Genomic DNA, 27,558 nt, shown 5'->3' on the forward strand with positions numbered 1-27,558 from the left:
GGAGCTTCGGGAAACCAACCATGTCCGCCCTCGTGGCCAACATCAAAAGGCCAGACGGCGCCTGCTCGGGTCGAGTTGAAATCAAGGGTGTGAGAGGTGCCAGGGAGACCAGCAGGACCCAGGGGTCAGTGTTTAAGGACAGCGGGGAGGCACACAGTCCTGAGTGCCGGGGGGGAGCTGGGCACAGAGCTCAGAACCTGACCCTGGACCCCAGGGGACCCACACCCCAACCGGAAGGGCCTCAGGTAGGACCTGACACACTGGCCAGGGACATGCTTGATGTCATCATTTTTATTCACTTTCTCTTTTTGAAAATAAGAGTAAACATACAATATATAGTCTCTCTCTATATATTATATATTATATATAGGTACTGCAGGGCTCAGAAAATCATCCTCAACCACTTGGAGGCAGCTTTCGATGCTGACATTGGGGGGAAGGGAAAGAAGGGTCCGTGGTGCCAAAAGCAGACTCTTTATTATTAAACAGCAGTAACAGGAAAACCTAATGCTCCGTCAGACACACTGACACTTGCGAGGCCAGGAGGAGGGTAGCAGACACGAAGGAGAAACCCTGGACAGGAGGTACCCCGCTCACCTATGTTCCCCATCCCTCACCCCCTCGGCTCTGGGAGCCCAGGGGACACTGAGGAATGTACCACGGGCAGTGACCGCCCTCAGGGCAGAGAGGGAGCGCGTGGGGGTGGGAGGGGTGTGTGCAACTGCCAAGGGAGCAGGGGCCTGGGCAGGGCTCTGGGAGCTTCTGCCTGGCCTCCTCATGCTGGTCAGCTCTTGAGAGGCTGTGGTCCAACAGGCATGACTGCTGGGCCTCAGCTGGGTGGACGCAGGGAGAGAGGCTGGGGGGGCGGGGGAGGTGCAGGTCCTGGGAACCCCTGATTGACAAAGCAGCTCTCCTGGTACCAAGGGGACCCTCCACGCACACCAGGACAGCCTGGCAGGGCCCGTCCCACTAGAGTGGGCAGTGGGGGAGGGTCGCTAACACCAACCCAGGAGAGACTGAGGGGCAGGGCGCTTCCGGGGCTGGGAGCCTGAGAAGGGAACTTCGTACTCGCCCCCGGGCACCAGGAAGAGGAGAGAACTCGGGTCTCACTGTTCAGCCTCGGTGACTGCTCTGGCTCCGTCTCCTTTGGTCTCCTCCTCACTGACCCTAAATGTCAGCAGCAGTGGAAGAGGGGTCCTCCGAGCCTGGGAGAAACTGAGATTTCACTCCAGGAGGGGTGCCACCCTGCCCTGAGGACCCAGGCGGGCCCTGCAGTCAGGACCAGGAAGCCCTGTGGGTGGCTAGGAGCCTTGCCAGGCCCCTCCTGGGAGGAGGGACTGTCACCCCACAGGGGGCTCCTCATGGGCTGGCAAAAGGCTGGGGGGGCCCTGGTCGGGGCCTCAGTTCTTGAGGATGGTCTCGTAGGCCTGGTACACGTGCTGGGACACCTCGGGTGCTCGACACTTCAGGGACAGCTGCAGGGGAAAGAAGGCCGCACTCACTCCGGGCTCCTCTCTAGGGCTGTCACTCACTAGGCTGGGAAGGAACACGTGGGGCGGACGGACAGGGTGGGGCCAGATGAAAGTGCGGTGTGCACACGTGGCCCGGTGGCAGCAGTGTGGCGGGCAGCTGTGTGGTGAAGGAGCGGGGGCGGCCGCCGCAGCCAGCCGGGTGTGGACCAAATATACTTGCAGCCCACACACCTGCTGTCAGCCAGCCACACGGCCCTCTGGCAAGCAGCGTGAATCAGCAGCCGGAGGCTGTGAGGGGGGCCCAGCCCCCACCCGCAGAGCTGCCTGGCTCCCACAGCCCTGGGGGACTGCGGTCCCTGAGGAGGTATGGGGCAGGGAGGGAGCAGGCGCCTGCTCTGGGAGATGGTGGGGCGCTGGGGGTTCTTCCTGATTTCTTGCACAGGAAGCAGGCACGCCAGAGACTTGGCCTCAGCTCTAACGGCAATAGGAGCTGGAGAGCACAGGCAGAGGAGCGACAAGTGCCACCACCCCTTCTGCCAACATTGCTGCTCTGAGGGGGAGGGCAGTGGCACAGAAACCAGCAGCAGGGGCCCCCAGGGCACAGTCTCCTCTGAAAGGCTCTGTGCGCTGTGTGTGCTGAGAAGTGGGGTACCAGCTCCTCAGTGGGGGCCACCTTGTGGGGAAGCAGCGGGGTGTCAGCAGAGGGCAGCTAGCTCTCCTGCCTGCAGCCTGGATGGGGACCAGCAGAGTGCGGAGGCCAGGAGAGCCGGGGTGCACTGGAGCCAAGCCCGGAGGCGGGGTGTGCAAGGTGTGGCTGGGGAGGACGGAGGGGAAAGAGGGAGAGAAAAGCAATCCGCTAACCTCCAAGTCCTGCACCACGGGCACCAGCAGGGAAGGTGGACATGCAGCAACCAAACACAGGGAGACGGAAATTACCATCACCGAAGCCACCGCTGCAGCCTCCACCCAACCACAGAGCCAAGGCTGCCAGCGGGGCGTGGGGAGCAGTGTCTGGAGGGCCATGCCTGCCAGAGACTTGGGTGCAGGGAAGAAGCAAAGCCCGGTGCTCTCTGGGACCTGGACCAGCAGCCTGGCGCCCAGGACAACCCGCACTACACGGAAGCCACGTCCTGACGGGTCTGACTCAAAGGCTGGGAAGGACAAGCTGCTCGGAATCACCATCCTCGCAGGCGGGCACTCAGGCGGGCACTGTGCCGCCGCCCAGGGCCCAACTTTACAGAACCGTCCAGTCCAACTCACTGTCCCGAGACCCAGCGTGGTGTCTTATTTGGGTGACTTGATGGGACTGAGTTGAAAGCTTTCTAAGATCCTTTATAGGGACAGCATTCTGATGCCCAGTCACACCAGCCTCAAAGGAACTCCAGCCTAGCGGGCGAGTGTCCTCCATCAGAGCTGCCCCAGGGCCTGGGGGTGGGCAAGAGAGGCTGCCCGGGACAGAGGCCCAGGATGGCAGGGTGGGAGCGGGGCCCTCACCATGAAGTTGGGGTTGCCTGGCTGGATGCGCAGCTCCGCCAGCACCCAGATGCCATTGGTCAGCTTCAGGGACTGGTAGAGCATGTCCTGACCCTCCACGTTCCTCTTGGCGACTGTGAAGATGTTGCTACTCTGCAGCCTGCTGCTCACGGCCTCTGGGGGTCAGAAGGCCCCCAGTCAGTGACAGGGGAGGGATTGGGTGCAGGTGAGGGGCAGTGGGATGGGTGTGGGGGGTGCGCAGGAGTCCTACCTGCATTGAGGGGACAGTCTCTGATCTGGAACTGGGCTTCGTTCTCATTGGGAATGTCCTTCCACGTGGCCAGGAAAACCTGCCGATCTGGGAGGAAGGGGGAGGGAAGGTGGGACCTTGGTAACTCATGGCCCCGGGCAGTAACACTGAGCAGGAAACGGTCTGCCTTGAAACAGGACAGGCACGAGCTCTGCCACAGCAGCTCCTGCCTCCTGAGCAAACCCTCCGCCTGTGGAGGTGGCCACCCATGCTGCTCCCAATAGACCCCGGGCTTCCTGCCTCAGGGCCTCAGCTCTCCCCGCAGCACCCACATATGCCTGCCTCCCGCTCTGGCCCCGAGCAGCCTGCTCGTTAGTCAGCCTGTGTTACAGGACTTCTGTGGTGACTGAGACATGAGGGGGGCTAAGTGCTCCACGCAGCGCTGAGCTGGGAGTGAGTCCTCTGGGCCCGGGAGTCGCTCAGGGGTTCCAGCCAGGGCACAGGAGATGGGCATCGGGTGTGAGGCAAGGCCTGGGCTCCCTGCCTCGAGGGCCCAGGGGACAACTGTCTAGAGGCCAAAGGCAAGGCCCAGGGCAGAGCTAGAGAACCGAGGAGTGAGATAGCTCCTGCGCGGCACGCCCCCCTGGTGGGCAGTTGGCCTGACAAGACCCTGGCGGCCCCCATGGAAGTGTGCCCCTCGCTGCAGGCTCAGCAGAGAAGCGGTGACTCACAGATGCTGCTGTGGGGCAGACCCATCCATCTATTCCAGGAACCCCCGGGTGACTTCACGACTCACCCATCTTCCCATCCTCCACGAAGAGGATGTGCAGCGGGTACAAGGTGCTGAAGTAGAAGACGTCAATGTTGTTCTTCACAGCCACCTGGGAACGGGGCCCGAGTCGGTCCTGATGCTTGGCCCCACCTCCGAGGCCCAGGAAGGGCCCACGCCTGAGCCCCACACCTGATCAGACTCCCTCACAGGCCTTCCCTGGGAGCCATGCCCTTTGTCCCCTCTGCTCAGGCCTCCTGGGCACATGTGTGGCCAAGAGCAGGACTCCACACACATAGCACAGGCCCCAGACCTTCCCACCAGGCTCCTCCCCGGGGTGGGTGCGCGGGTGAAGATGAGGGGCTTGGTCCTGCCGGAACACACCTGGAGGTTGTTCAGAGGCTCCATCTTCATGACTGAGCCCACCGTGTTGAGAGGCAGGGAGATCTCCACGGTCTGGTTGGGGCTGAGCGGCGCATGGACCTGGAGGGGAGCAGCGGGGGCCAGACCAAAGCTGTGGAGAGAGAAGTCCCCGTGGGGACGGCAGGGGAGCAGGTGCTGACTCAGGGGGTCCTCCAGCCCCAGGGCTGGGGCACCGGTTGGCAAGAAGCCAAGCCTCATGCCAGGCCCAGGCCCAAGCCAGACAGACAAACTCCTGACCCTCACCCTCCACCCTGCAATGGCCCGGCGGACAGGAGGAAAGAGTGTCAGGCCAGCTGCAGGCCTGAGCCCATCTCTGCTCCTCTTGGTCCTCTGGGCTAGACACTGGGCAGACGCAGGTAAGCACAGCCTCGCCCTGCCCCTCGGAGCGCTCCATCCAATACCTGGGTCTGGACGCTTCTTCAACCCTGAGAACTCCGCGCCTGCCCAAGTTGCTGCTGCCCATTCCCATCTCCCACGTGACACACAGGAAAGGCCTGCTTCTCGATAAAGCCGCACAGGGGCCAATCAGGAGGCACAGGGGCCAATCAGGAGGCACAGGGGCCAATCAGGAGGCACAGGGGCCAATCAGGAGGCCCAGGGGCCAATCAGGAGGCCCAGGAGTGTGAGACACCCCGCCACAGGCTCTGGGACGGTACGTAACACAGTACTGAGGGGCACCATGAACCGAGCATTTGGAATTATACCGATTCCTATCCTCACAAAAAGAGCGACAGGGATATAGTCTCCCAGCTTCCGGGACACAGAGACTCAGGGAGGGCAGGCCCAGGCCCAGACCCCGCGGGTGAGTGGCTCTGCCCACAGTGGCAATCAGCCTGCCTGAGACACAGCAGATGACAGGGGACCCTCAGGCCCTCGTGCTGGCCCAGCACCCCAGGCTTTCCTGGGAGCTCCCCCACAGCTACTGTGTGACCTTGCTGAGCCCAGGTGCCGTTACCGACTCAGAGAAGAGGAACGGCATTGACCCCCTGGGCTGTCAGGTGGCTCCGGGGAGACAATACTTCGAAAGCCCTTGGCACAGGGCCTAGAACTTAGGAAGCTTTCAACACACAGTGGGTTTGTTATGAGTGCTCACAGGCCCACCCCTTGGAGCCGGGAGTCTTTCTGTGGCCTCCAGGGTCACGTGAGGGTAAGTGGCAGGGCAGCTGCCACCCTCCCTGGCCTGACAGAGGGTCAGGACCCACTGGCCCGAAGGCTCTCCCTAAGCAGCCCCTTCAGTCAACTTCTTAGAGGCTCAGTTTGCTCATCACAGAGCGGCTCAGGAAGAAGGATCATCAGGAGAGGCTGCTCAGGTTCCCCGAGAGCTCGGGCCTCGCTGGCCTGGTGCCCGAAGACCCTCGTGGTGCCAGACAGGAGACCCCCCGACTCCCAGTGCAGGGGACCTGCTGGGGATGAGGAGCCTGGAGCAGCCACCACTCCCCATCCGCCTTCTTAGAGCTGGGAGCAATTCAGGGATGGGAAGGAGGCACCAAGCTCCTGTTATGTGGGTGCTGGCCAGAGGCAGGCTCCTAGGCTGGAGCTGGGACTTCTGTCAGTAAAACAGCTCTGTGGGCAGGGGAGGAAGGCAATCAAAGGGGAGAAACCCTACCCCTTGGCCCAGCACTTTGGAGTCCCCATTAAGAGGTCACTGGGGGAGAAATTAGACAGTTTTGGTCTGAAGTGTGGTTGTGAGGAATACCCACCTTCACCAGAAAAAAGGACCCAGGCCCTGCAGCCCTCAGCTCCGACCACAGGGGCGCCCAGCGGGCTGGCCTTGGGGAGCTCACCTGTTGCGGTTGAACTGGATGGCAAAGTCAGTCATGACCTGCAGGGCCTTGTTGGTCAGCTGCAGGTCCATGGAGATGGAGCCCACCTGGCGGGTGAAGGTGCCCAAGATCTCCAGCCCCTTGGCTTTCATGGCGGGGAGCCAGATCTGCGGGGAAGATGGTGGGGAGGGGGCTGTAGTTTGCCATTTCCCCAAAGCTCAACAGCCTACCTGAGAGTCCTTCCTCTCTCCCCCCTGCAGGTGCCTCCCTGCCTTTACCACCAGGGGATGACAATGTGTAACTCAGCCGGAGACCCAGCCCGCAGGGCCACCCAGGGCCACCACCACTGGAGCGGCTCGGGGTAGGGAAGTGCCCCAAGGCTGACCCAGATAATCAGCGGTCAGAGAAGGGACACTCAGGAAGGAGGCTGAGGAGGCGGGGACAGCCTCCTGAGGAGCCAAGGAGAGCGGAGGCCCAGAGCCCAGGCCATCCTGGGTCTCCGCCAGGGCCGTAGGCCTCCCTGGCCGTCACAGCCTGTCCTCTCCACAGAAGCAGGGCTGGCCTTTAGTGCGGAAACTGGTCTAAGGACAGTACTAAGGGCCCCTGCCTGGCAGGCCCCCTGCTGTGTGGCTGCCCTTGTCATCCTGTCCTCAGCTTAGGAGCTGCCTCTTCACAGAAGCCCGTCCCCTGGCTCCTTCCCTAGTGGCATTCAGGGAGTGTCTGCCAGGCAAAGAGCTTGAATTAAAGCCCTGCCCATCTGCTGGTGTCACCCTGTGGACATGCAAGCGCCTCTCCGGCCGTCATTCTCACTCAGATGGCTCCCAGCAAGGGCAAACATCCCATCATCTCTCTAGTTGCCAACTCCAGGAACCTCAGAGCCATCTGAGCAGTAGCCTTCAGCCCACCCTGACCCTATGCCGGGGACCTCTTGGTTCATGGGTTGACGCTCAACCTGGGCTTATTATTTTTAAAATTACAGGTGTAGGTAGGTGCACAGTCCACAGATCTCATTTAAGGATAGGAGAGGAAGGGGGCATTACAAAATGTCTATTATCAACGAGAGGCACTGGGCTGGAGAGCACTGAGAAGCGCTGCTCCAACTAGGTGGGACCTGTGCTAGTTCCCTGGAAGGTGCCGGCTCTCCCTCACCTCCAGGCCTTCCGCAGGCTGGAGCCCTCTGCCCACTTTGCCTGGCTAACTCGGACTTGATCTGCAGGCCTGAGCGCCAGCTTCCCTCTGGGATGCCTTTCCCTGGCCACCCCCATGCCTGACTCAGCATCTCTTCCCTGTGCTCCCACAGCCCCCAGCTGCCCTGGGCATTGTGCTGGCAAATGGCGGCTCCTGGAGCCCGCCCCGCTGGCCTGAGCAGATTCCGTGGAATGAGCCATTGAAGGAGCCCGCACATCAGTCTCTAATTTCTCTCTGCTCTTGCCATGAGAGGAGGCATGGTACTTACTGCTTTGGGGGCCACATATGATCCTGACAGGGCACCCACGCCACTGGTCAGGTCAAAGAGATCACTCAGGCCACTGCCCATGGGGGCACCGAGGTTAGCTGGTACTGTTGCTGCTGGAGGTGTCACGAAGTTGGGGCCCCCGATCTGGAAAGGAAAGAGAAGGGGTCAGTGGCAGGCACCGGAGGCAGGGTCACCAGGGGCCTGGGATGAGTGTAGCCACCTGGCTCTTTAGAAAACAGGGTGGGCGGGCCAGGAGGGGGTCCCACAAGGCTTCTGTGACATCAACTCTTAAGTTGCAGAAACAAGAGTGAGGAGGTGGAATGAGAGGCCAAGCTCTCCTGTGCCCTGCAAATCTCAGCCTTAGGGGGGACCTCTAGGAAAGCTGGGGACACTTGTAAACGAACACTCAGCCCACCGATAAAAGGGGCACCGGAGGCACTGCTGAGAGGGCTGTGCTAAGGAGACGGGAGTGTGCCCTCCAAGATATCAGAGAGGGCCGTGGGGACAGAGAGGCCAGCGATCCTCAGGATGACAAGGCACATTTGTCACTGGGTAGTGAGGACGGGATGAGGAATTCATGGGTTTCGGGGCCCAGTGGCAGTTGGACTGCCAGCACAGAGGCTGCCAGCACGCTGGACAGAGACCAGGGCTCAGCAGGGAGGGCCCGCTTTGACATCATCTGCCCCTTGGGATGTTAGGCCAGCGCTCTCAGGAGGAGCAGGGACGAAGGCGTGGTGACGCAAGGGTTGAACCGTACCCCTTCAGGCTCATCCCCCATCTCCAAGCAGAAGCAGGAGGGTGAAGAGAACAGCAGCCACATGCAGAGAGAAAAGCCAGGGGGGAAGACGTACAGAGAGACAAGGTGAAGGGGGCGGGGGGGGGGGGGTAGAAAGAAGGAAAGAGAGAAAAGATTAGTTACTGCTGCCCCATCCAAGATGAGTCTGGTGCAAGGCTGTGCCGGGACTAGGAGGGGCCTAGACTGTTTCTAAGATGAGCACTAGTCCCCTGATCTTACCCTACCACCCACATCCTGTGCCACAGCCTTGGGATCTGAGCCGGGCATGACTAAGTGACACAGGTTCTGCTGCCTGCTCTACCTGTCTCTACCAGCTGCCTGGAGAAGTTCCAGGGAGACACCCAGGCCAGTCTCACACCACCTTCCTACAGGGGAGGAAACTGTCCCTGACCTCTAACGGGCCTCTCTCAGGCCCGCTGGGCTGCTGCCCCCAGCTGGTGCAGGGTTTGGGGGTACATGGACACAGATGTGGCTTCTTCAGCCTTACAGGGCCAAGGTGCCTGCAGGGTCAGACTCGGGGGAAGGGACTAGGACTGGCCTAGCCGCCCCAGGTCTCTCGGGGCTCAGTGGCAGGACAAGGGGCTAAGTCCTGTGTCTGCCATTTAGCAGCTGTGCTCTCTCGGAGGGAAAGTCTTTGACCTCTTTAGGCCTATACGTAGGGAGCTACATGATCACCTTCATGGGCAGAGCCTGGCACACAGGGCATTCAATGATTGCTCCTCTGAAGATCATTACCAATGGCATCTAGAGGGGTTCCCAGGACATACCAGGCTGTCAAGGCCGCCACCGAGAAGGTCCACAGCTCCCATTTGCACCGAGGAGGTGGCCAGGGGTGGGCCGCTCACTGGGGGGCCGAGGTCCAGGTTGAGGAGGTCACCCAGCAGGTCCCCCTGGGCGGGAATGACGTCTGGCTGCTCACCAGAGGGCGCTCCAGCAGGGGCTGTCTCAGGGCTCTCTGTGCTCTCGCTCCTTCAGAGACACAGGAGGCAGAGGATCAGAAGGGCGGGGGGCAGACCGTCTCAGGGAGGTCAGAGTCCTGGTCTCCAGGATCCTCCCCCAGGACAGGCACTGGGTCTCCTCATTGTCCCTTAGGGGCTGTCTACATGCCTCCTCTTCCTCCCATTCCCCTGCCTGGTCCATTTCTCAGCTGTCCAAGAGATGCAGCTTCATGGGGATGAGTGAATGGTATTTCCACCACTCTGCCCACTCTACAGGGAAGACTGGATGCCAGGCCCCAGGGGACCTGGCAACCAGGCCAAACCAACCACCTGGAGCGGCAGAGGAGGAAGGCGAGAACAGTGCTCGGGAGTCAGAATCAGTCTGAGCCCAGCTCCACAGGCTGTGGGAAGCTGCACCAGGTACTCCCCCTCTCCATGCCCACTGTCCTCGCCTGTTAAATGGGACCTCTCTCAGATCTGTTGTAAGGATCAAATGAAGTCACTTAATCAACTCAATAAGAGTTGCTGGGATTATCATTTCAGGCTCGGGCCTGAGCCCCTGTGCTACTGAACTGAGAAACCAGGGGGAGGCTCCGCCCGGCAGCTGGCCCACTTCACTCACGAGGCGGTGCGGGGCGGCAGGCTCTTGTGCACCACGCCCCGGCCCCCCTCCACGAAGGCGCTGGGCGGCTTGTGGTAGACGGACGCCAGCGTGCCGATGTAGCAGATGAGCTCGTCCAGCAGTGTGGGCTCGATGAGATCTGTCTCTTCTGAGATGAGCGGCTTCTCGGCCAACACCACCTCCTTGGCGGCCACTGGGTCCGTGGAGAGCAGGCGCCAGTAGATGTAGCCACGGTCCCGCAGGTCTGGGTTGTCTGAGTCCTGGGGGAGTGAGGAGACACTCATGAAACTCGGAGCACAGCAACCGGGGGAGGGGGAGGGGAAGTTTAAAAGGACACGGCCCAGCACCCTGCCCCCCACTTTCCACTCTTGCCCACTCCTATCTCCATTCCCCGCTCCCCGCCATGGCAGTCTGCCCCCTTGCCTGCGTATAAACCCTCTGGTTCTCATGACTTCCCTCTCCTCTCATTTACAGTCTGTCTCACTTCACCACCTGACTCCACTCCATCTTGATTTGTCAGTGCCTGAGCCAACCCACAGCGGTGCCAGTCTCAGGGGCAGGGCCACCCGGGTCTGGCTGCTTGGACCGAAGCAGGAAGGCGGGGCGCCCACCTGAGTGGCCAAGCTGAGGACCTGCTGCACCAGCTCCTGGGTCTCCGTGGGCTTCTTCAGAAAGAGTTTCACTATGGCTGTCAGCAGCTGTAGCTGGACCTGCGGGGAGACAGAAACGACCGGGAAAAAGTGGGCTTCATGTGGGATAGTAAGGAACCAAATGAGGGCCTTGAAGAGGAAAAGGGTGTTGAGCCCTGGAAGCAGAGACCAGCTTTCCTAGGTTTGGGGGTGGCTGTAGAACGCACTAAGGTCAGCAGAGGGTGTTGGCAGTGCTCAGTAGCCAAGACCACGCAGGAAGAAGTGGCCACTGTACTATTTGGCAACCCCAGGCAGGCCAGGGGATGCTGCCCTGCCTGAGGGCCCCAGAAACCCATCGGGACTCCAGGCCTCACAGTGCCTCAAGGAGCTCACAGCTTAAAAAGGCAACATGTGTAGCTTTGGGACCATCTTAAAGGGTCCCACCTGTCAATAAGCAGAGATGCTGCCAGTGAGGCCCAGGGCACCAGGCCAGGTGGGCCCACAGAGCCAGCCTGTTGTCGAGAGCTGTGCTTCTACCAGAGGGTGGGCCCATCCCTGCCCAGCCCTCGCTCAGCCTCCGCCTCTGACCTGGCTGCTGCCTTCCCCTGACCTTGCCTCCTGCAGCCCTCAGCCTGGCCAATCCCTCCTCACCCCCTTGGATCTCACACTGCCCCTGCCCCCACCTCACGCTTCTGTAGCCTCCCGCACACTCTCATGGCATCGACCCACAGGCCTGGAAATGCCGTCCCATGGAAAGAGCCCTTGAGAGCAGGCAGATCATGTCTGTCACAGTTGTGTCCCTGGTTACTGTGCGACCTAGAGCCCAGTGCATAGCGGGCACTAAGGAACAAGTTCCTGAGTGAAGAAACCTCTGAAAAAACAATTCTCTGCACATCTCATTTTTGTCAGTCCTGGGACAAGAGGCAGCCTGAGGGCTCTTGAGCCAGGGCTGTGCCAAAGATAGGCCTGAGGCCTGTCGGGCAGGAGGGCACTTATAAAAACAAAGGCTAATTACACTGGTACACAGGGTGGGCTGACAGCAGGAGGCAGGGTGGAGGGCATGTGGTCTGTTTCTGGGATTAGATGAGCCAGAGTCCTTGCGATTTGGTTACACGTGGGTCAATGGCAGAGGAGCAGTGGGCCGGCTGTTTTCAAAGCAGGAGGCGGCCCAGGGACTGGCTTCCAGCCCTGGCTCTAACCCTTGGCCGGGCAGTGTAGCCAAAGCCATTCACCCTGTCAGTGAGGGAGAGGTGTGGCCTACTTCAGGGGGTTCCTGTGAGCTCTGCAGTCTAGCAGCTGCCTTGGAGCTAGAGTTAGATTGAACCCCTCAACTGAACTCTGGTTCTATCACTTCCCAGCTGGGTGACCCTGTACAAGTCATTTCACTTCTCTGAGCGTGTTTCCTCATCTACAAAATGGGCATAATACTTCATAGGGTTAATGGAAGAGTCAATATGACAACAAATGGAAAGAACCTATTGTGTATTCTGTTCAAGACACAACAGCTGTCATCATTATCACGGCACAGGGACTCTTTCACCAAGTTCTCCCCAGCCCCGGTCAGCGGGCTGCCGGGAATCATTCCTTACTGCCTGGTATGCTATGCTGCCTGGGAGCTCTGGCCGCAAGTCCAACTCCTCCCAGCCCCTACCAGCAGCCCTCCTGCAATGATGCCATCCAGATAGGGGCCAGACGTAAGCTGGGATGACATACCACCCTGGCTAACACTTTCTGAGCTTCCCGTCCATGGCTGAGCCTAGGGCAAGGAGCTCAAATAGACGATCTAAAATAAGTTCCCGCCCTGGCTGGTGTGGCTCAGTTGGTTGAACGTCATTCTGTGCATCAAAAGGTCAGGGTGCATGCTGGAGGCACCGATTAATGTTTCTCTCTCACATTGACGTTTCCCTCTCTCTCCCTCTCCCTTCCCCTCTCTCTCTAAAATACAAATTAATTAATTTAAAATACATTCCCAAACTGCAAAATACTAAACAAGTATTCTTATAAAAGCTTTGAACTATATTGTGAACCCAGGAGGCAAAGAAAGCAGGCCTGTTAAATTTAAACACCACCACCACACAGCTACTGTTTGCTAAGCAACTTTATATTTCTCCTGGTAGCTATGGTTTAGTTCTTGCTAATTCAGTGTTTGGGGTGTCTTTATAGAACATAAGAACCACAAAGAGTAATAACTGATTGTATACGTGTGTGTTTACACATATAGAGGTATGTGTATACCTGCTGGTATATTCCTAAACTCCCTCTCAAAGTATCCCCAAGAAACCAATAAATAACATTAGTGATCTCCAGGAGAACTGGAGGCCAGGAAAGTGGTAGGAAAGAGAATTTTCACTATAAATATTCTTTTATACCTTTTCAATTTTGAACCAAATCAATGTACTAACTATCCAAAGGGAAATACGAAAACAAGACCAGGACGCTTTGCCTGCTTTCGGTGCACACCATCACAGACCATTCCCGCACGTCCCTCCCTTAGGAACTAGCGTGTGGGAGGAAGAGGGGCCACACCTGTCACCCCACAGCACTTACCTGTCTGTCCACACCATCAGTGCCGTATCAGCAGGGCAGGACCCTGGGGCCGGCAGGCTGAGGGGAGGGTGTCAGAGCAGGACGGACGGCGGTGGTGCCACTGCCAGTCACGCCCCATGCCCTGGCTGGAGCTGGCCTGCGTGACGGCTCACCTGGGTGCTCTCGTCATGGAAGCCCTCGAGGAAGCTCTCCAGCAGCTCATCCGCATTGTCAATCCGCTCGGCGTACTCGCCCACAATCCAGATCATGGCAGCCCGGGCCTCGGGCTCATCCAGGGAGTCCAGGTTCTCGCACAGGGTGGCGATGACGCTCTCATACCTGGAGACCAGCACACAGTCAGCAGTGAGCACTGAGGCAGCCCGGGCAACGCAGGGGAGGCCCAGCAGGGCCCAGAGAGACAAGCAGATGCCCCCCAAGGCCCCAAGAGGTGAGTAAAGGGATGTGAGTTTTATCTGTTACATTTTAGTTCTTATTTTGGTCCGGGAAGAGGAGAAGGGGCAGCAAAGGAGAAATAAGAAAAAACCAAGGGTGGGTTTCCTTTGAGAATGCGGTTTGTGGCCCAGAAGAAAGGAGGAGGGGAGAGACCCCTCCTGGCTTTTTCTTCCCACAGAGCCGCAGCAGCCTCACCGGGAGGGACAGGCACGTACTTGTTGGGGTATTTGCGGAAGATGTCCTTGATGACCACGATGGCTTCCTGGACCACGTAGTTCACCTTGGTCTGGATGAGATCGAGCAGCGTGCTCACACAGCGCTCCGCAGATTGCTGGGTGGGAAGAGGAGAGTGTGGGTAAGGCCCCTGCACCCATTCCCAATGGAACTTCTAACAACCGTGCCTTGGCCAAGGGCTCAGTCCTGCCTTGCCCACTTCCTGTTACAGTGGGAGCTCAGGACAACAATGGTGCTTCGGGACAGCAGGGCATAGGGAGACAGAAGTAGACTGAGGGGGAGGCCAGTGGAGCTTCTGAGAGTGGGAGAGTCCTTGGAGCTCCTCCAGGCAAGCCCTGAGGGCAGAGTGACCATGCGCCAGCCTGACCTCACCTCACCTCACTTCTACTCCTTTCCCCAGATGGTCTCCCGAGACCAAAAATGCTTAGAAAAGCTCTATTTAGACATCCCCCCGCCTGACCCTCCCCGCCCCCATTCCAACATGCTGCGCTAATGCCCCTGTGGGAGAGATTTCTCAGGAGGCCATCACAAGTGCCAATGGAAAATGCCATAAGGGACTGGGGTGACCAGCTGTCCTAGGATCCCCTAGGCTCCAGTGGACCCATTTAAGGCGTCAACTCAGTGGTCAAGGAACACCTCCTTAGGCAGAGAATGGGCTGGATGAAACGTCAGGACACGGGGGTCTGCAGAGCCCTTGGGAGCGTGGAGAAAGGGGCACATGGTGAGCTGAATCATGGCCCTTGCCAGAACCTTTGACAGGCACAGCCCCTGGCCCAAAGCTCCATGAAGTGAAAGGTAAGTCCACCAGGGCCATCCCAACTGGGGCTGCCCCATCCGCTTAGCTAAGATGCAGGAGAAGCCATGTCACGGGTCCATTTCATTTGCAACAACTCGAAGGCCTAAAGGAGATTAGAGTGAGAATAAGCCCGACCTGCACAATGGTGCCTTGGGGACTCTGGCAGTGACTCGCAGGCCTTCTTGGACCACAAGAAATTGACAGATTCTGCTACAATCAGACTGGTTTCCTGCTTTCAGCTACCTTCCCCTCCCCCACCCCCAGCTGAAGACAGAGTCCCAGCCTCACCTCCACCTTGATGGCGCAGCGGCCAATGGCTCGCACAGCCTTCCGTACAAAGTCGACATCCACCTCTGTCGCATATTCTTTAAGCTCTGCCAAGACCTGTGGCCCAAAAAGAGAAGATGGGATTGGAGGGGATCTAGTGGGGCCACCACCCGGAACACCCCTGGGCAGTGGGGATGCACAGACCCCTAGAAGGATGAGATTCTGCCTCTTGCTAGAGGTGGAAGGCCTGAGGGAGGGAGAAAGCTGTCAGGTGCTCCAAGAGAAAAGCAGGGAAGGACTAACTGGTAGGGCTGGACAGCCCTTGTTGAGGTTGATCTAGCTAACACATCCACCTAACTACCGCTTTCCAATGGATGGATAAGGAATAACAGGGAGAACAAATTCTTTATCACAACATTTGTTTCATGCTTGTTTACAAAAGCCCATGCCCTGTGCTAAGCACTCTTCACGGATGAACTGTTACCAGTGAGACCAGGCAGCCTGCCCAGAGACCACAGCGCGTGGGTGGCACTGCTGTCCACACCAACGCCCATGCCCAGCCACCACCCTCTGCTGACCTGGGCGATGTTGGCCTGGGAGGCCAGGCGGATCATGATGTCCAGCTTCTCGAGCTTCACATAGATGGGGTCATTGTACTTCACAAAAAAGACTTTCATCTCGTGCTTCAGGATCTCGGGCCTGGCGGCAGGGCAGGGCAGCCCAAGGAGCAACAAGCAAGTCATTAGCCCTGAGGAAACGTCTTCACATTTGTGGGGACATTTCTGGGGTATGAGGTGAAGCCTGACATCCACGAAGGCAGTGGCCACCATGGCTGCACACTGCTGGGCAGAGGGCCTAGGACTGGCCTGAGCAAAGCTGTGACTGGTCACTGCATGTCTAACCACAGCCAGGACGGGAAGAGGGAATGTGAGCAGGAGACAGTGTGCATTCGAGAGGCAGCAGGCACCAGGCGCTGGGCTTGGGGACCAGGCCTTGGTTCCATCCCAGCCTGTGACTCAGGCGCCCGCTACCTCACCCAGGAAACGAGCACGACACTGTGCCGGAAAGCAGCACCATTGCAGACCCGAGTCTCTAGTCTGAAAAAGTCCCGGAGCCAGGAACTCGGCTTTTGGGGGTGTTCTCACCATCCCCTCAATGATAAAGGGATTAACTGTTTGTATAAACAGTATGTTCTACACTAAAAACCTGCTTTCCTGCTGCATTTTGTTGCTGAGGGAGGCGTGTGCTCTATGTGACCCCATTCCCGTGGAAGGTAGGGAACATAAGGAAGTCTGTACATGGACTCCTCCCGACCCCACCTGGACGCAGCCAGGTAACCTCACTACATCAATAACAAATCTCAGCCGGGAGGACAACTACATGCTGACTCCCATGAGTCCTAGTGCATCTCTGAATGGGGGTGGTCCTGGGACCCCGGCACTGACTCCTACAGAGCAGGGCTGCTGTGAAGCATCTAGATCAGTGGTTCTCAACCTTCCTAATGCCACAACCCTTTGATACAGTTCCTCATGTTTTGGTGACCCCCAACCATAAAACTATTTTCGTTGCTACTTCATAACTGTAATGTTGCTACTGTTAATGAATTGTAATGTAAATATCTGTGTTTTCCGATGGTCTTAGGCGACCCCTGTGAAAGGGGTCGCGACTCACAGGTTGAGAACCGCTGTCAGGGGTCGCCTAAGACCATCAGAACATGCAGATATTTACATAATGATTCATAACAGTAGCAAAATTACAGTTATGAAGTAGCAACGAAAATAATGTTATGGTTGGGGGTCACCACAACATGAGGAACTGTATTAAAGGGTCGCGGCATTAGGAAGGTTGAGAACCACTGCTCTAGGTGATCAATAGCATTCCTCAGAGGCACTGGCTACACAGGAGCCATCACCAGTGTCACTGCTCCTCTGCACCACCCACATTTTTTAGATGAGGAAAGGTGGAGAGGCTTGCACCAGGTTACACACTTAATGCTAATAAGGATGGGAACAAGATGACGGTCACCACCCTCAACTCTTACTCTTATGCCGTTTCCAGAACAGAAAGGAGGAAGGCAAAGGAAGGAGGACAGAGGGTGAAGGGAGAGGACACAGCAGAGAAGAAAGGAGGGACCCTGGGTACTCTGTGCTGCTGTGCGAGCTGCAGGGAGGTCCTGGCAAAGCAAAGAGCCTCCATCGTGCCTGTGGGGGCGGCAGGAAGACGTGATTTCTGCAGTCAGGACTTGGCAAAGCTGCCCAACCACTTGTCGGGACTGAGCCAGGTGGTGCCTTGGCAAAAGAACATCTTAAGAGATTTGCCACGTTAAATATAGCCCAGGGAGCCCTTCACACTGATCAGGATCCATAAGTCACTGCACCTTACTAATCCCACCCTGCAGCTGCGACTCCCTGTCTCACCCCTTTGTCTAGGCACTCAGAGAGCTTTCCCATATTTAATTCCCAAACCTGCACAAATGTCCCAAGGCCACCGATATCTCTGGGCCCCCCAGAATGTCCTAAGAACCAGACTGATGCTACAATGACAAGGAGCGTGTGCTGTCTTCCGAGAGAGAATGTCTACGAGGCCCCTGTTCGCATGGCCTCACTCCCACCAACGGGGCTACTGTAACACACAAGGATCATGAGTTAGCTGCTGAGAAAACCATTTGGCCAAAAAGGCTGGTACAACTCCAGAGTCCAGCTCTACTCTGCAGAGCTGCTGGGCTCCCTCACTGGATCATTCCAGAGAGTTCCTCCTGCTCTGGGCCCTTAATGTGGCACTCCTAATGGCTTTCAGCCCCACCCACTGCGGGCATCAGGCGCTTTCCCTCATAGGAACAGTGGCTTCCTGCTGCAATTGTTTCCATGGGGCAGACGGAAACAGGCAGCACAGCATTCTGAGCAACTTTGACAAACCCCTCCCCTGGCCCCGAGGCTGGTGCAAAGTCCACACCATGCCTCACCTCCTGGAGTCCTCCGACCTCTGGGATTGGACTAGCGCTACAGACTCTGTCTCTGGGAAAAATGCACACACACACACACACACACACACACACACACACACACACACACAAATCGTACTCCCCATTTCCAGAGGGTTCTGCGGGCTGTGGAAAGATCCACTGTCTGTGGTTAAGAAGCTCCAAGCTAGCCCGGCTGGTGTGGCTCAGTGGTTGAGCATCAATCTATGAACCAGGAGGTCACAGTTTGATGCCCAATCAGAGCACATGCCGTTGTTGCTCAGAATGCTATGCAGCCTGTTTCCGATCCCCAGTAGGGGGTGTGCAGGAGGCAGCCAATCAATAATTATTTCTCATAGTTGATGTTTCTATCCTTCTTTCCCTCTCTCTTCCTCTCTCTGAAATCAATAAAAAAATATTAAAAAATATATATATATTTTTTAAAAAAAGAAGCAGCAGCAGCTCCATGCAAACCTTTACCTGGCCTGCTACCTGGTTAAGCTAAGCCAGGGTTTCTCAACCCAGCACTACTGACATTACGGACTAAGCAGTTCTCTGTCCTATGCACTGCAGGATGTTAAGCAGCATCCCTGGCCTCTACCCACTAGATACCAGTAGTACCTCCAGCTGTAAAAACCAAAAACGTCTCCAGACGTTGTCAAATGTCTCAGGCGGACAAAGGTGTCCCTGGCTGAGAACCTCGGTAAGCTACTGAGACCTCCTGCACGGGGACATGTCCATTTCCCTTTAGAGCCCTGTTCCAGCAGCAGACCCCCAGGAGGACACGCTGCACGTGTGAGGCAGTCCTGGTACCTTTTCTGCACGATGAGGTTGATGTTGCGCAGGGCCACGTACTGCAACTCAGGCTCAGCTGACAGCAGCGTGACCAGGGGCGGGGCCAGCTTCTTGAGCAGCGTGCCATAGTAGTCCAGATCCTTGGACAACATCTCCATGAACTTCATCAACACCTTCACAGCAGACAGCACCACAGCAGAGTTGGCGTGGGAGAGCCTGGGGGTGACCCGCTCACAGATACTGAGGTCCGTTCCAAGGGGTAAAGAGGAGACAGACAGAGGCAACACCCTGTTTTTAGTTATCAAGATAGCACTTCTGTTTTAGTGGAAGGTCTAGATCTTGGTTTTGCTGCATGGAAACTGACCCTAAGTATGTGAAAACCACTCTAAGCCTCAGTTTCCTCCCCTAGAAAATGGAGATGATGATGCCGATTTCACAGGGTTGCTGGGACCTACATGAGACAACGCATGTAAAGCACCAGCGGAATGCCAGGCATGTAGCAAATACTTCATAAATGTCAACTTCCCCTCTTCCCTGCTGTGAGGACGTTCAAAGTGGCAGAATATCACGGTGTCAGGACCAAGGGTCCGGGGAGCCCGAGCGTGGTCACCTGCACAGCTTCCTCCATCTCTCTAAGGGGAGTTTCCTTACTTGTAAAATGGGAACAATAATGGGACCGACTTTATAGGGTTGCTTTAAGGATAATCAAATGCATGGGAAGCACCAGCGGAGCCCCAGGTACCCAGTGAGAATTCAGTGAAGGGTGGCTGATGCTGTCCACCTCCTTCTCTCAGCCCAAGGTGACCAGGGTCTCTGTCAGCTCCCAGGTCAGGTCTTGGCTTCTGTCTCTGCCCACAATGAGCAGTGAGCTGACTGCCTGAAGGAACCACTGACAGCCCGGCTCTGCCCTCCCTCGAGCTGTCTGAGGATGGTCTGTGGGCAAGGCCCTGGGAAGGAGCCTTCTAGAGGCTTAAGGCCCAGCTCATGATTAGAGCACACTCCCCTCCCCCGACCTCCTAGGACCAGCTCCAGCTGGGCTGGCAAGCCAGGGGCAGCTTGCTCACCTCTGGGCCTCTCGGTCATCCTTGGGCGTGTAGTTGGCCAGGCAGTCCAGGATAAAGATCTGGCCCCATTCAGTGCACTCGTTCAGGGCTGTCAGCAGCTTGTTAATGGACTGAGGGTTCAGGTCGAGGAGGTTGCTGCTGGGGTGAGACTCGGCAATCTCCGAGAGAGCAGCTACTGCATTTGCTACCACCTGTAGAGGAAGGGGCAGAGGCTGAGGGCCCTGCTCATACGCCAGGGGGCAGCGGAGCTAATGATGCATGTCAATCAGAGGTCGAATAGCCTGAAAAAAAATTACCCCAAGGGCAGGAGCACAGAGACCCACACTAAGCACTCACCCTCTGGCGCCTCTGTAAACTGGCACTAAAGTAAGTGCACTTGCCATTCCAGAAAAAGAAGAGGGGAAACAAAAGAAAGATCCAGCTCCAGGTGCCTGGCCACAGAAAGCATTCCCAGCTACCTAACACACAGCCCCCATCTACCAGCTACAACGGCTCAGTCAGGGCTGTCAACAGTGCTCTGAGCTAGAAGGTCCCTGCAGAGACCCCGGGGCTGCAGGAAACACCTGGGGGCTGGAGTACAGAGGGGCCTGCCAGGTGGGGCGCTGGGCCCTCAACCTATTTTCACCAGAGCAGCTGTTTTTGTGTGTGTTCTGCCTGGTTTTTAACTTTCCCCTATGACAGTGCTCCAATGGCCATCCCTGAACTGGCCACTCAGCACCTGGGTGTGATCAGTGTTTCTGTAGGAAACAGAGTTGCTGGCTGGGCTGAGAGGTTTGTGCATTTCACCTCAAACAGGGCCTGAGAACTGCCTTCTAAACTGCTGCCACCACTGTGTGTGAGGAGATGCGTCCCACTCCCAGCTACGCCCTGGTGCCTATAGTCCAGGCTGTGCTACTTCCAGGGTGACCTCTATGTGGGGAAAGGGAACAGCACCTCACGTGAGAGCTCACCGATGGTCTTGGTGAGAAGACAGTGACCATGACAGTGACTGGAAGGAGGGCACTAATCTTGGCTGCACGCCCACCGAGTGCCAGGCTGTACTAGACACATTTCCTTTATAGCTTAAGCCTCACAGCACTCCTGCCAACCACGCAGAATGAGAGCCATCTTACTGATGAAGAAGAGGGCTCTGGAAGGTTAGGCAGCTTGCCCAAAGTCACACAGCTTGGTAGAGAGAGCGCAAAGAAGGGAATCCAGTCTAGTTCATGCCAAAGGAGGTACCCGAACCACTGCAGGCATGAAAACAATTACCCCACCCAGCAAGGCTGACTTCCAGGAACTGGGGACTGTCTGGCCGGAGGGTCAAGCCAAGGTCTTCCCAAGCAACGCAGGAGGTGGTGGAGGTGGCAGAGTGGATGGAGCGGCTTACCATGGGGTTTGAGTCAGAGATGAGGTCTTTAAGTGTGTCCAAGAAGCCCTGGTCCTCGACTAGCTGGGCGTTGATATCGTGAAGCTTGGCCACACACACAGCCGCTGTCTTGCGAACATATGGGTCCTCATCCTTCAGGCACTTCCGGAGTGGCTCGCACAGGTACTCTGTGATCTTGTCAACGCGGATGCAGCCCATGGTCCGCACAGCCAGGGCGCGGATCAGGGGGTTGGGGTCCTCACAGTCCTGAGAGGGACCAGCCATTGGCCGGGGGCAGAAGCGAGCCGAGCAACATCAGATGGCTGCTGTGGGATCTCCCACCAATTGCAGCCAATAGCATCATAAGTGCCATGTATGGGCATCTAGCATATGCCAGATACTGTGCTGGGCCTCTGTGCTTGGTCACCTCTGATCCTCACAGCAGACATATAATACTCTTCCCGTTTACAGGTGAAGGAGCGAACCTCTCAGGAAGGTTGCAAGCTCTCCCAGTCACAGAGTAAAGCTGTGATTCAAACCCACATCCATCCAGCACCACAACCTTCAATCTTTCCACTGGGCCACAGAACCCTTCATTTGCCCATATCTGGGCATCCACGGGGATAGGGGAGCTAAGGTGCACAGAGCTGACAATTCAAGTGCCTGCTTGCTCCTCGATCTGGAGGACAGACAATGCAGAAAGGAGCAAAGTCTAGAGGGAAACATAAAAGCTCGCAGACACTTGCTGAATCCTGCCCCTGTGGCACTCAGGGATCAACAAGCCTTGAGCAACTTCCCATGGAATGAGCTAGCAGGGCCTACACCGTCTGGTTTTCTGGAGAGCGGGAGCCCTCTGCTGGAAGATGAAGCCCTTGGCTGGGAGTCAGCGGGCCTGGGAAGGAGCCCGAATGTTTCTACTCAGGGCCGTAGCCCTCACCCCAGGAGATCAGGGAGACATGGAACAGTGAGCACCCATACCCCTCCCTCTCACCAAGCTCCTGCTCACCTTCACAAAGGTGTTGACAGCCATGATGGCCATGTCAGGCTGACTCTTGGCATAGTTCATCAAGTACAGGTACACCAGCTTCTTCAGCTCCAGGTTGTCCGTCTGCATACAGTTTACCACATCAGGGAAGAGGGCACTAGAAGGTCAAAATGGCATCAGTGTGGGGAAGGCCGAAGAAAGAAAGAGGAAGATTTTCCAGGCAGCTAATGGGGAAGGGGGCTGTGGGGAGACAGTGAGTAGGAGGGCAAGAGAAAGAGAACAGGACCTCCTAGTAAAAGGGAGAAAGAACATCAACTATCCTGTAACCATGAATACCTATTAGTAGAAATAGAATTCCAAAGGATGGCCGAAACCGGTTTGGCTCAGTGGATAGAGCGTCAGCCTGCGGACTGAAAGGTCCTGGGTTCGATTCCGGTCAAGGGCATGTACCTTGGTTGCGGGCACATCCCCAATGGGGAGTGTGCAGGAGGCAGCTGATCGATGTTTCTCTCTCATCGATGTTTCTAGCTCTCTATCCCTCTCCCTTCCTCTCTGTAAAAAATCAATAAAATACATTTTTTTTAAAAAAAGAATTCCAAAGGATGATTTTAAAAACGAAAAAAAGTCCTCTTTTCTTTGCCCAGGGTTCAAAGATGAGCTCTGGAGCCCATCAGACCTGGTTAAAACCCAGCTCTACCTCTTGTTAGCTGTCTGAAGTTGGGAAGATTCCTTTATCCCTGCCCAACCCTGACTCTCAGTTTCCTCGATTGCAAGAAAGGGGAAACAAAACCCCATTTCACAGAGCCCTTGTAATAATTAAAGAAGATAACATACTTAAGGTAATCTGGTCCTTGAGGTCTGGGAGATGCTAAGTAAATGAAAATGATTGTTTTTCCTTCCCTTGACACTTAACGTGGCCCTTATATTGGGGTGCTGGTTCATGAGGGTTCTGGGGAAGTGGGGATGGGCGGGCCAGGCTGTTTTCACAAGGGGTCAGCTCAGGTGCCCACTAAAATCCAACCCAGCATGTATAGAGCATGCACTAAGGGCTTTACATGTGTATTTGATTTCATTTAACAACCCCGAGACGCCAGGGGATTATCCCAATTTTAAAATTTTATTTCTTCAGACTATAGAATCATTACATTTGCATTTTAAGGCTCTGATTATTTTATTTTTTAAATTATTTTGAAAAAATATTTTTATTGATTTCAGAGAGGAAGGGAGAGGGTGAGATAGAAACATCAATGATGAGCCCTAGCTGGTTTGACTCAGTGAATAGAGCATCGGCCTGTGGACTGAAGGGTCCTGTGTTTGATTCTGGTCAAGGGCACATGCCCGGGTTGCAGGCTTGATCCCCAGGAGTGGCCGTGCAGGAGGCAGCTGATCAATGATTCTCTCATCATTGATGTTTCTCTCTCTCTCTCTCCTTCTCCCTTCCTCTCTGAAATAAATAAAAATATATTAAAAATAAAAAAGAAGAAAGAAACATCAATGATGAGAGAGAATCACTGATGGGCCGTCTCCTGCACACCCCTACTGGGGATCGAACCTGCAATCTGGGCATATGCCTTGACCGGGAATCGAACTGGTTCATAGGTCAATGCTCAACCACTGAGCCACACTGCTGGGTGGATTATCCCCATTTTATAGTAGACGATATGAAGCTCATAAATGTCAAATATGGGAATTGTAAGGAACTGCTGGGAAAACATATCTGAAAGTATTCTGCAGACTCTCACACATGGAGCAAGTGTTAAGTTGTAAAATCCAGTCCCTGCCCTTGACTTTACAATGTGGTGGGCAGGTAAAGACAAGTACACGTAAGAGGAGAATAGTCTAGAATTAGTGCTGGGTGACAGGAACATAGAGAAAATGCTATGTTCAGGGCGGTGGGCTGGGTGATGAGGAAGGCAGCAGGGAGACGCGCAATGGGTTTTAAAAGATGGAAAGACAAGCTGGGTACATGGAGAAGGGGAAAGGGACGCGCCAGGCAGGAGAAAAGCAGGAACAAAGGTGTGGCAGCCATTCTACATGACTGCTCAGGCAATCAGATGCAAGCCAGAGGCTGCAAACTGGCGCCAAACCCAACAAACTCCATCTGCAGGTGTGCTTTACGTGGGCAGTGTTCATTTCTTTGTGTGTATCACCTGGCAATCTGAAGCAGGGAGATTTCAAATGAAAAATCCAACTTTCCATTCTTTTGAAAAACCAGAAGCCCTGGCTGCACTGGTTCGTTTTCCCCAGCTGGCAGCAGTCCTCTGGGGTTCCTGACAGGGCTTGTGCCACATCCACTTCATCACGTACTGCCTTTCAACCTAGTCCACGTCACTCACTCCATTATTGCCTGACCCCACCAACATCTGAGATCATGACCCCGCTGCAAATAAAGCCTTCTGTTCAGAAAGGAGGTGCATGAAGGGAGCTGGATGAGGGGAGACATGGGTCCCTAGGGAAGCCCTAAAGGAGAGATCTGAACTGGACCCAGCTGCCACTCAGCCTCCTCCTGCACACCTGACATCTTTGCCCACGGTCATTGATGCAATCACTTTCTTCACCGCCTCCTTCTTCTTCTCCTTCTTGTCGCTGTTGAGCTCTGCCTTCAGCTCGAAGATCTCCCCTGAAAGAGGAGGCAGGCATGAGTGATCGATTCCCACCTGCCAGAGGGTGATTCCAAAAGAGAGGGAGGCAGGTAAGACACTCCAGGCTACCAGCCGAGGGCAGTTTTAGGCCCCTGGCCTTGGGTGGGGCAGGCAGCAGGGAGACAACTGTTAGGAGAGGAATTATCAAGATGAAAGCTTGGAGGTCACACTGGATTGAGGAGAGAGGAACTGAATGCTACAAGGGTTCTGAGGGAGACAAAAAGCAGGAAGGCAGATCCTGCTCACCTAAAGACACACAGAGGGAAGCAAAGTCCTTTAGCCACCCTACCCAAAGCCCTCAAGGCGGTGTGCAATGGGATCTGGGGACTTAAGGTCTGAGGGGAGAGGGCAGGGTTTGCTTGTTTTCCACACTCGCTTTTCCTGTTTTCCTGGAACCTCCAGTTAAAACAGCTCACTCAGGGTTTCACTTCCTGTGCTACAAGTGGCTGCTCAGCTCTGACAATGGGAATTCAGCTGCTCTATCTAACATGCAATAAACTGTCTTAAGAACTTGATGATCTGGAAAAAGCAAATGAGGAAGTAGGGCTGTTTGGGCCCTGTCGTGCAGAGGTAGCCAGAACCCCGGTAGCCCCTGGTGAAAGGTTAAGAGGGCTGACTTTGGAGTGATGGGCTCTCAAAACAACAGCCACCAGCATTCCCTGAGCCCGTCTCTAAGCCAATGCCACACTAACTTCTTCCCACACCTTTTCTCATGTCATCCTTACAACAACTCTGCATTTCCCCCATTTTACAGATGGGCAAACAAAGGCTGTAAGAATTCAGTAACTTGCCCAAGGACACCCACCAAGTAAGAGGGCCAAGATTCAAAGCCAGCTCTGCTAGCTCCAGACACTCACTTTGCTTCTCGGGACCTGTTTTCTTGTCTGTACTCTCTACCCTGACCGGAGCACTGAATTTTCTCACTTAACACAGACGTGAATCACTCATTTCAGTGTGTGGCACTCAGTGGCCTGCATTAAGGGTGGTCACTATTATGATTAATTTATCACATGACCCTCTGTCTTGGCTATCTCTTTGGAAGAAATAAGAGCCCTAGTCCCTCTCGGGTTAGTTGGGGTGGGGGTGAAGCAGACTATCATGTGGGACGCAAGAGCTGAGGAAGCTCCAGATGGATTTACAGTGAGAAAAAGAAAACTTAGCAGGTTTTCATCGGGACTGAATAACGTGGTGTTTATCACAGAACTCGCAAACAAGGTTACTTAAGAACAAACGCAAAGCACAGCCCAGGGCAAGGCCACACTGAGGGCATTGCTCAACAGAGACAGGAGGAATCTGCAGACCTTGCAGTTCAAATTCATGGCTCTGTAAGGCTGAAGGAAGCCATACCCTTCTCCTCCAAGAGACTGGGGGCCCTGTCTCACGGCTGTGCAATCCAAACAGACCATGATGACTTTGACCCTGGGCCCTGCTGCAGGGCTGCCCTGCTTTGCTTGAAACCTTTGGCCGGTTATAGTACAACTGGCCGTCAATTGATGGATCCAGGACTGAGTCACCTTGGCTCCAAGAAGGCTGATGAGGTGAACTTGGGATCTGCCTGCATCTGAATATCTCCTTCCTCAGGGACCAAGCCTACCTCCTCAATCACATATGAGGCATCCGATTCTGTCTACCCCACTGCCACCCACCTAGCTCAGGCACCATCATCTCCACCTGTCACCGGAGCTGTGGTATTGGTCTCCCTGCGCGCCCACCAAGCTTCACTCTTTTATTAGACTCTGCCTTGGATCTTCCCTTGCTTAAAACCATCACTGATGTCAAATTTGGATCCAGGCATCTCTCTACAGACACTGTCCTCAAAAGAAAACCCCCACACAAAAAAAACAACCCACCACTGACACCCCAACACACTCAGCACTTTATTCACCCCCTCCAGCCTGCTCAGCAGGCCACGCATGACAGTCCCCTGCACGCCTTTCCAACCTCTCATCACACTCTTCAGTAACTTGTGCCCAACTGCTTTCCTTTCCCAGAATGCACCATGGGCAGAGCCCTTGCTGAGCTTTGCTCCCCACCCCCACACCCCTTTATCAAGCTAAGTCCACCCAGGGCCCTCCCACAGCCTCCAACAGTCCCTTATCACAGCACCCACCAGCCCTTCAGAGTAATTACTACTTAATAAGCTGTCTTCTCTGCTCAACCACTAGAACGCCAGTTTAGAGACTGACTGTCTACTCTAAGGCACAGGGAAAGTGTTCAATAAAATGTGGCTGGACCAATATGTGAAATGCTGAGGAGGGGCAGACTTCAGGTCCTGGCTCAGCTGACCCAACAGCAGACTCTCTTCATCTGGTCAGCAGGCCAGTGTCAATCTCACTCGGAAGGAAGGAAGAGCCAGTCAGTAGATGCTTACAGGGTCAAAGCATATTTATCAGCTGCTACACAACTTCCATTTCCCGAAAAGCAGAAACAACCACAATATGCAACAATATAAGACAAGCTTAGCAAATTTCAGTGCAGCAACTCAATAGACTAAGACTGAGTCGTCAGACCTATGGGGAAATGTTTATGATAATGTCAAATGAAAAACAGGATATAAACTCTGACTTCAACACATAAGACATGTGCCCAAGGATAAGGACCAGACACACACACATGCTGTGGGGCTTCTGATAGCATTGTGTGCTTTCTTTTTTCCAAGAAAAACAAAACAAAAAATCATATTTAACAATTTTAAGCCACGGGGAAAAGAGGGCTTTTCTTTTCTATACTTGGAACTGATGTTCTTCCCTTCTTGAATTCTAAAAGAAGTGGTCAATTTCTTACACCATCAACCATTCAATTTTCTGAATTGGGTTAAAAGATGCTCTGGATGATTCCCACCACTTGATTCCAGGCCTCCACACCCACTACCACCCCCCCCCCCACCATCCCTGCAGG

General features: G+C 55.4%; 1 protein-coding gene across 3 annotated transcripts in view; it reads right to left on the bottom strand.

The window, feature by feature from the left end:
- Positions 1 to 458: 458 nt before the first annotated feature.
- AP1B1 (adaptor related protein complex 1 subunit beta 1) overlaps positions 459 to 27,558 on the bottom strand; it is a 42,842-nt gene continuing 15,742 nt past the window's right edge. For all 3 annotated transcript variants that reach the window (XM_079763339.1, XM_079763337.1, XM_079763338.1), the window contains 19 exons: positions 24,533 to 24,638; positions 22,040 to 22,175; positions 21,055 to 21,300; positions 19,686 to 19,876; positions 18,640 to 18,861; positions 15,446 to 15,566; positions 14,889 to 14,984; positions 13,786 to 13,901; positions 13,291 to 13,456; positions 10,574 to 10,672; positions 9,963 to 10,222; positions 9,170 to 9,371; positions 7,607 to 7,750; positions 6,172 to 6,317; positions 4,349 to 4,478; positions 3,992 to 4,076; positions 3,217 to 3,303; positions 2,967 to 3,121; positions 459 to 1,475 (listed from right to left, as the gene is read on the bottom strand). In XM_079763339.1, coding sequence (XP_079619465.1) covers positions 1,401 to 1,475; positions 2,967 to 3,121; positions 3,217 to 3,303; positions 3,992 to 4,076; positions 4,349 to 4,478; positions 6,172 to 6,317; positions 7,607 to 7,750; positions 9,170 to 9,371; positions 9,963 to 10,222; positions 10,574 to 10,672; positions 13,291 to 13,456; positions 13,786 to 13,901; positions 14,889 to 14,984; positions 15,446 to 15,566; positions 18,640 to 18,861; positions 19,686 to 19,876; positions 21,055 to 21,300; positions 22,040 to 22,175; positions 24,533 to 24,638 — 2,783 coding nt within the window. In that variant the 3' untranslated portion in view covers positions 459 to 1,400. The remainder of the gene's footprint in view (positions 1,476 to 2,966; positions 3,122 to 3,216; positions 3,304 to 3,991; positions 4,077 to 4,348; positions 4,479 to 6,171; positions 6,318 to 7,606; positions 7,751 to 9,169; positions 9,372 to 9,962; positions 10,223 to 10,573; positions 10,673 to 13,290; positions 13,457 to 13,785; positions 13,902 to 14,888; positions 14,985 to 15,445; positions 15,567 to 18,639; positions 18,862 to 19,685; positions 19,877 to 21,054; positions 21,301 to 22,039; positions 22,176 to 24,532; positions 24,639 to 27,558) is intronic.

This window comes from Cnephaeus nilssonii (assembly GCF_951640355.1).
Source record: "Cnephaeus nilssonii genome assembly, chromosome: 22".
In the NCBI taxonomy this organism is placed as follows: Eukaryota; Metazoa; Chordata; class Mammalia; order Chiroptera; family Vespertilionidae; genus Cnephaeus; species Cnephaeus nilssonii.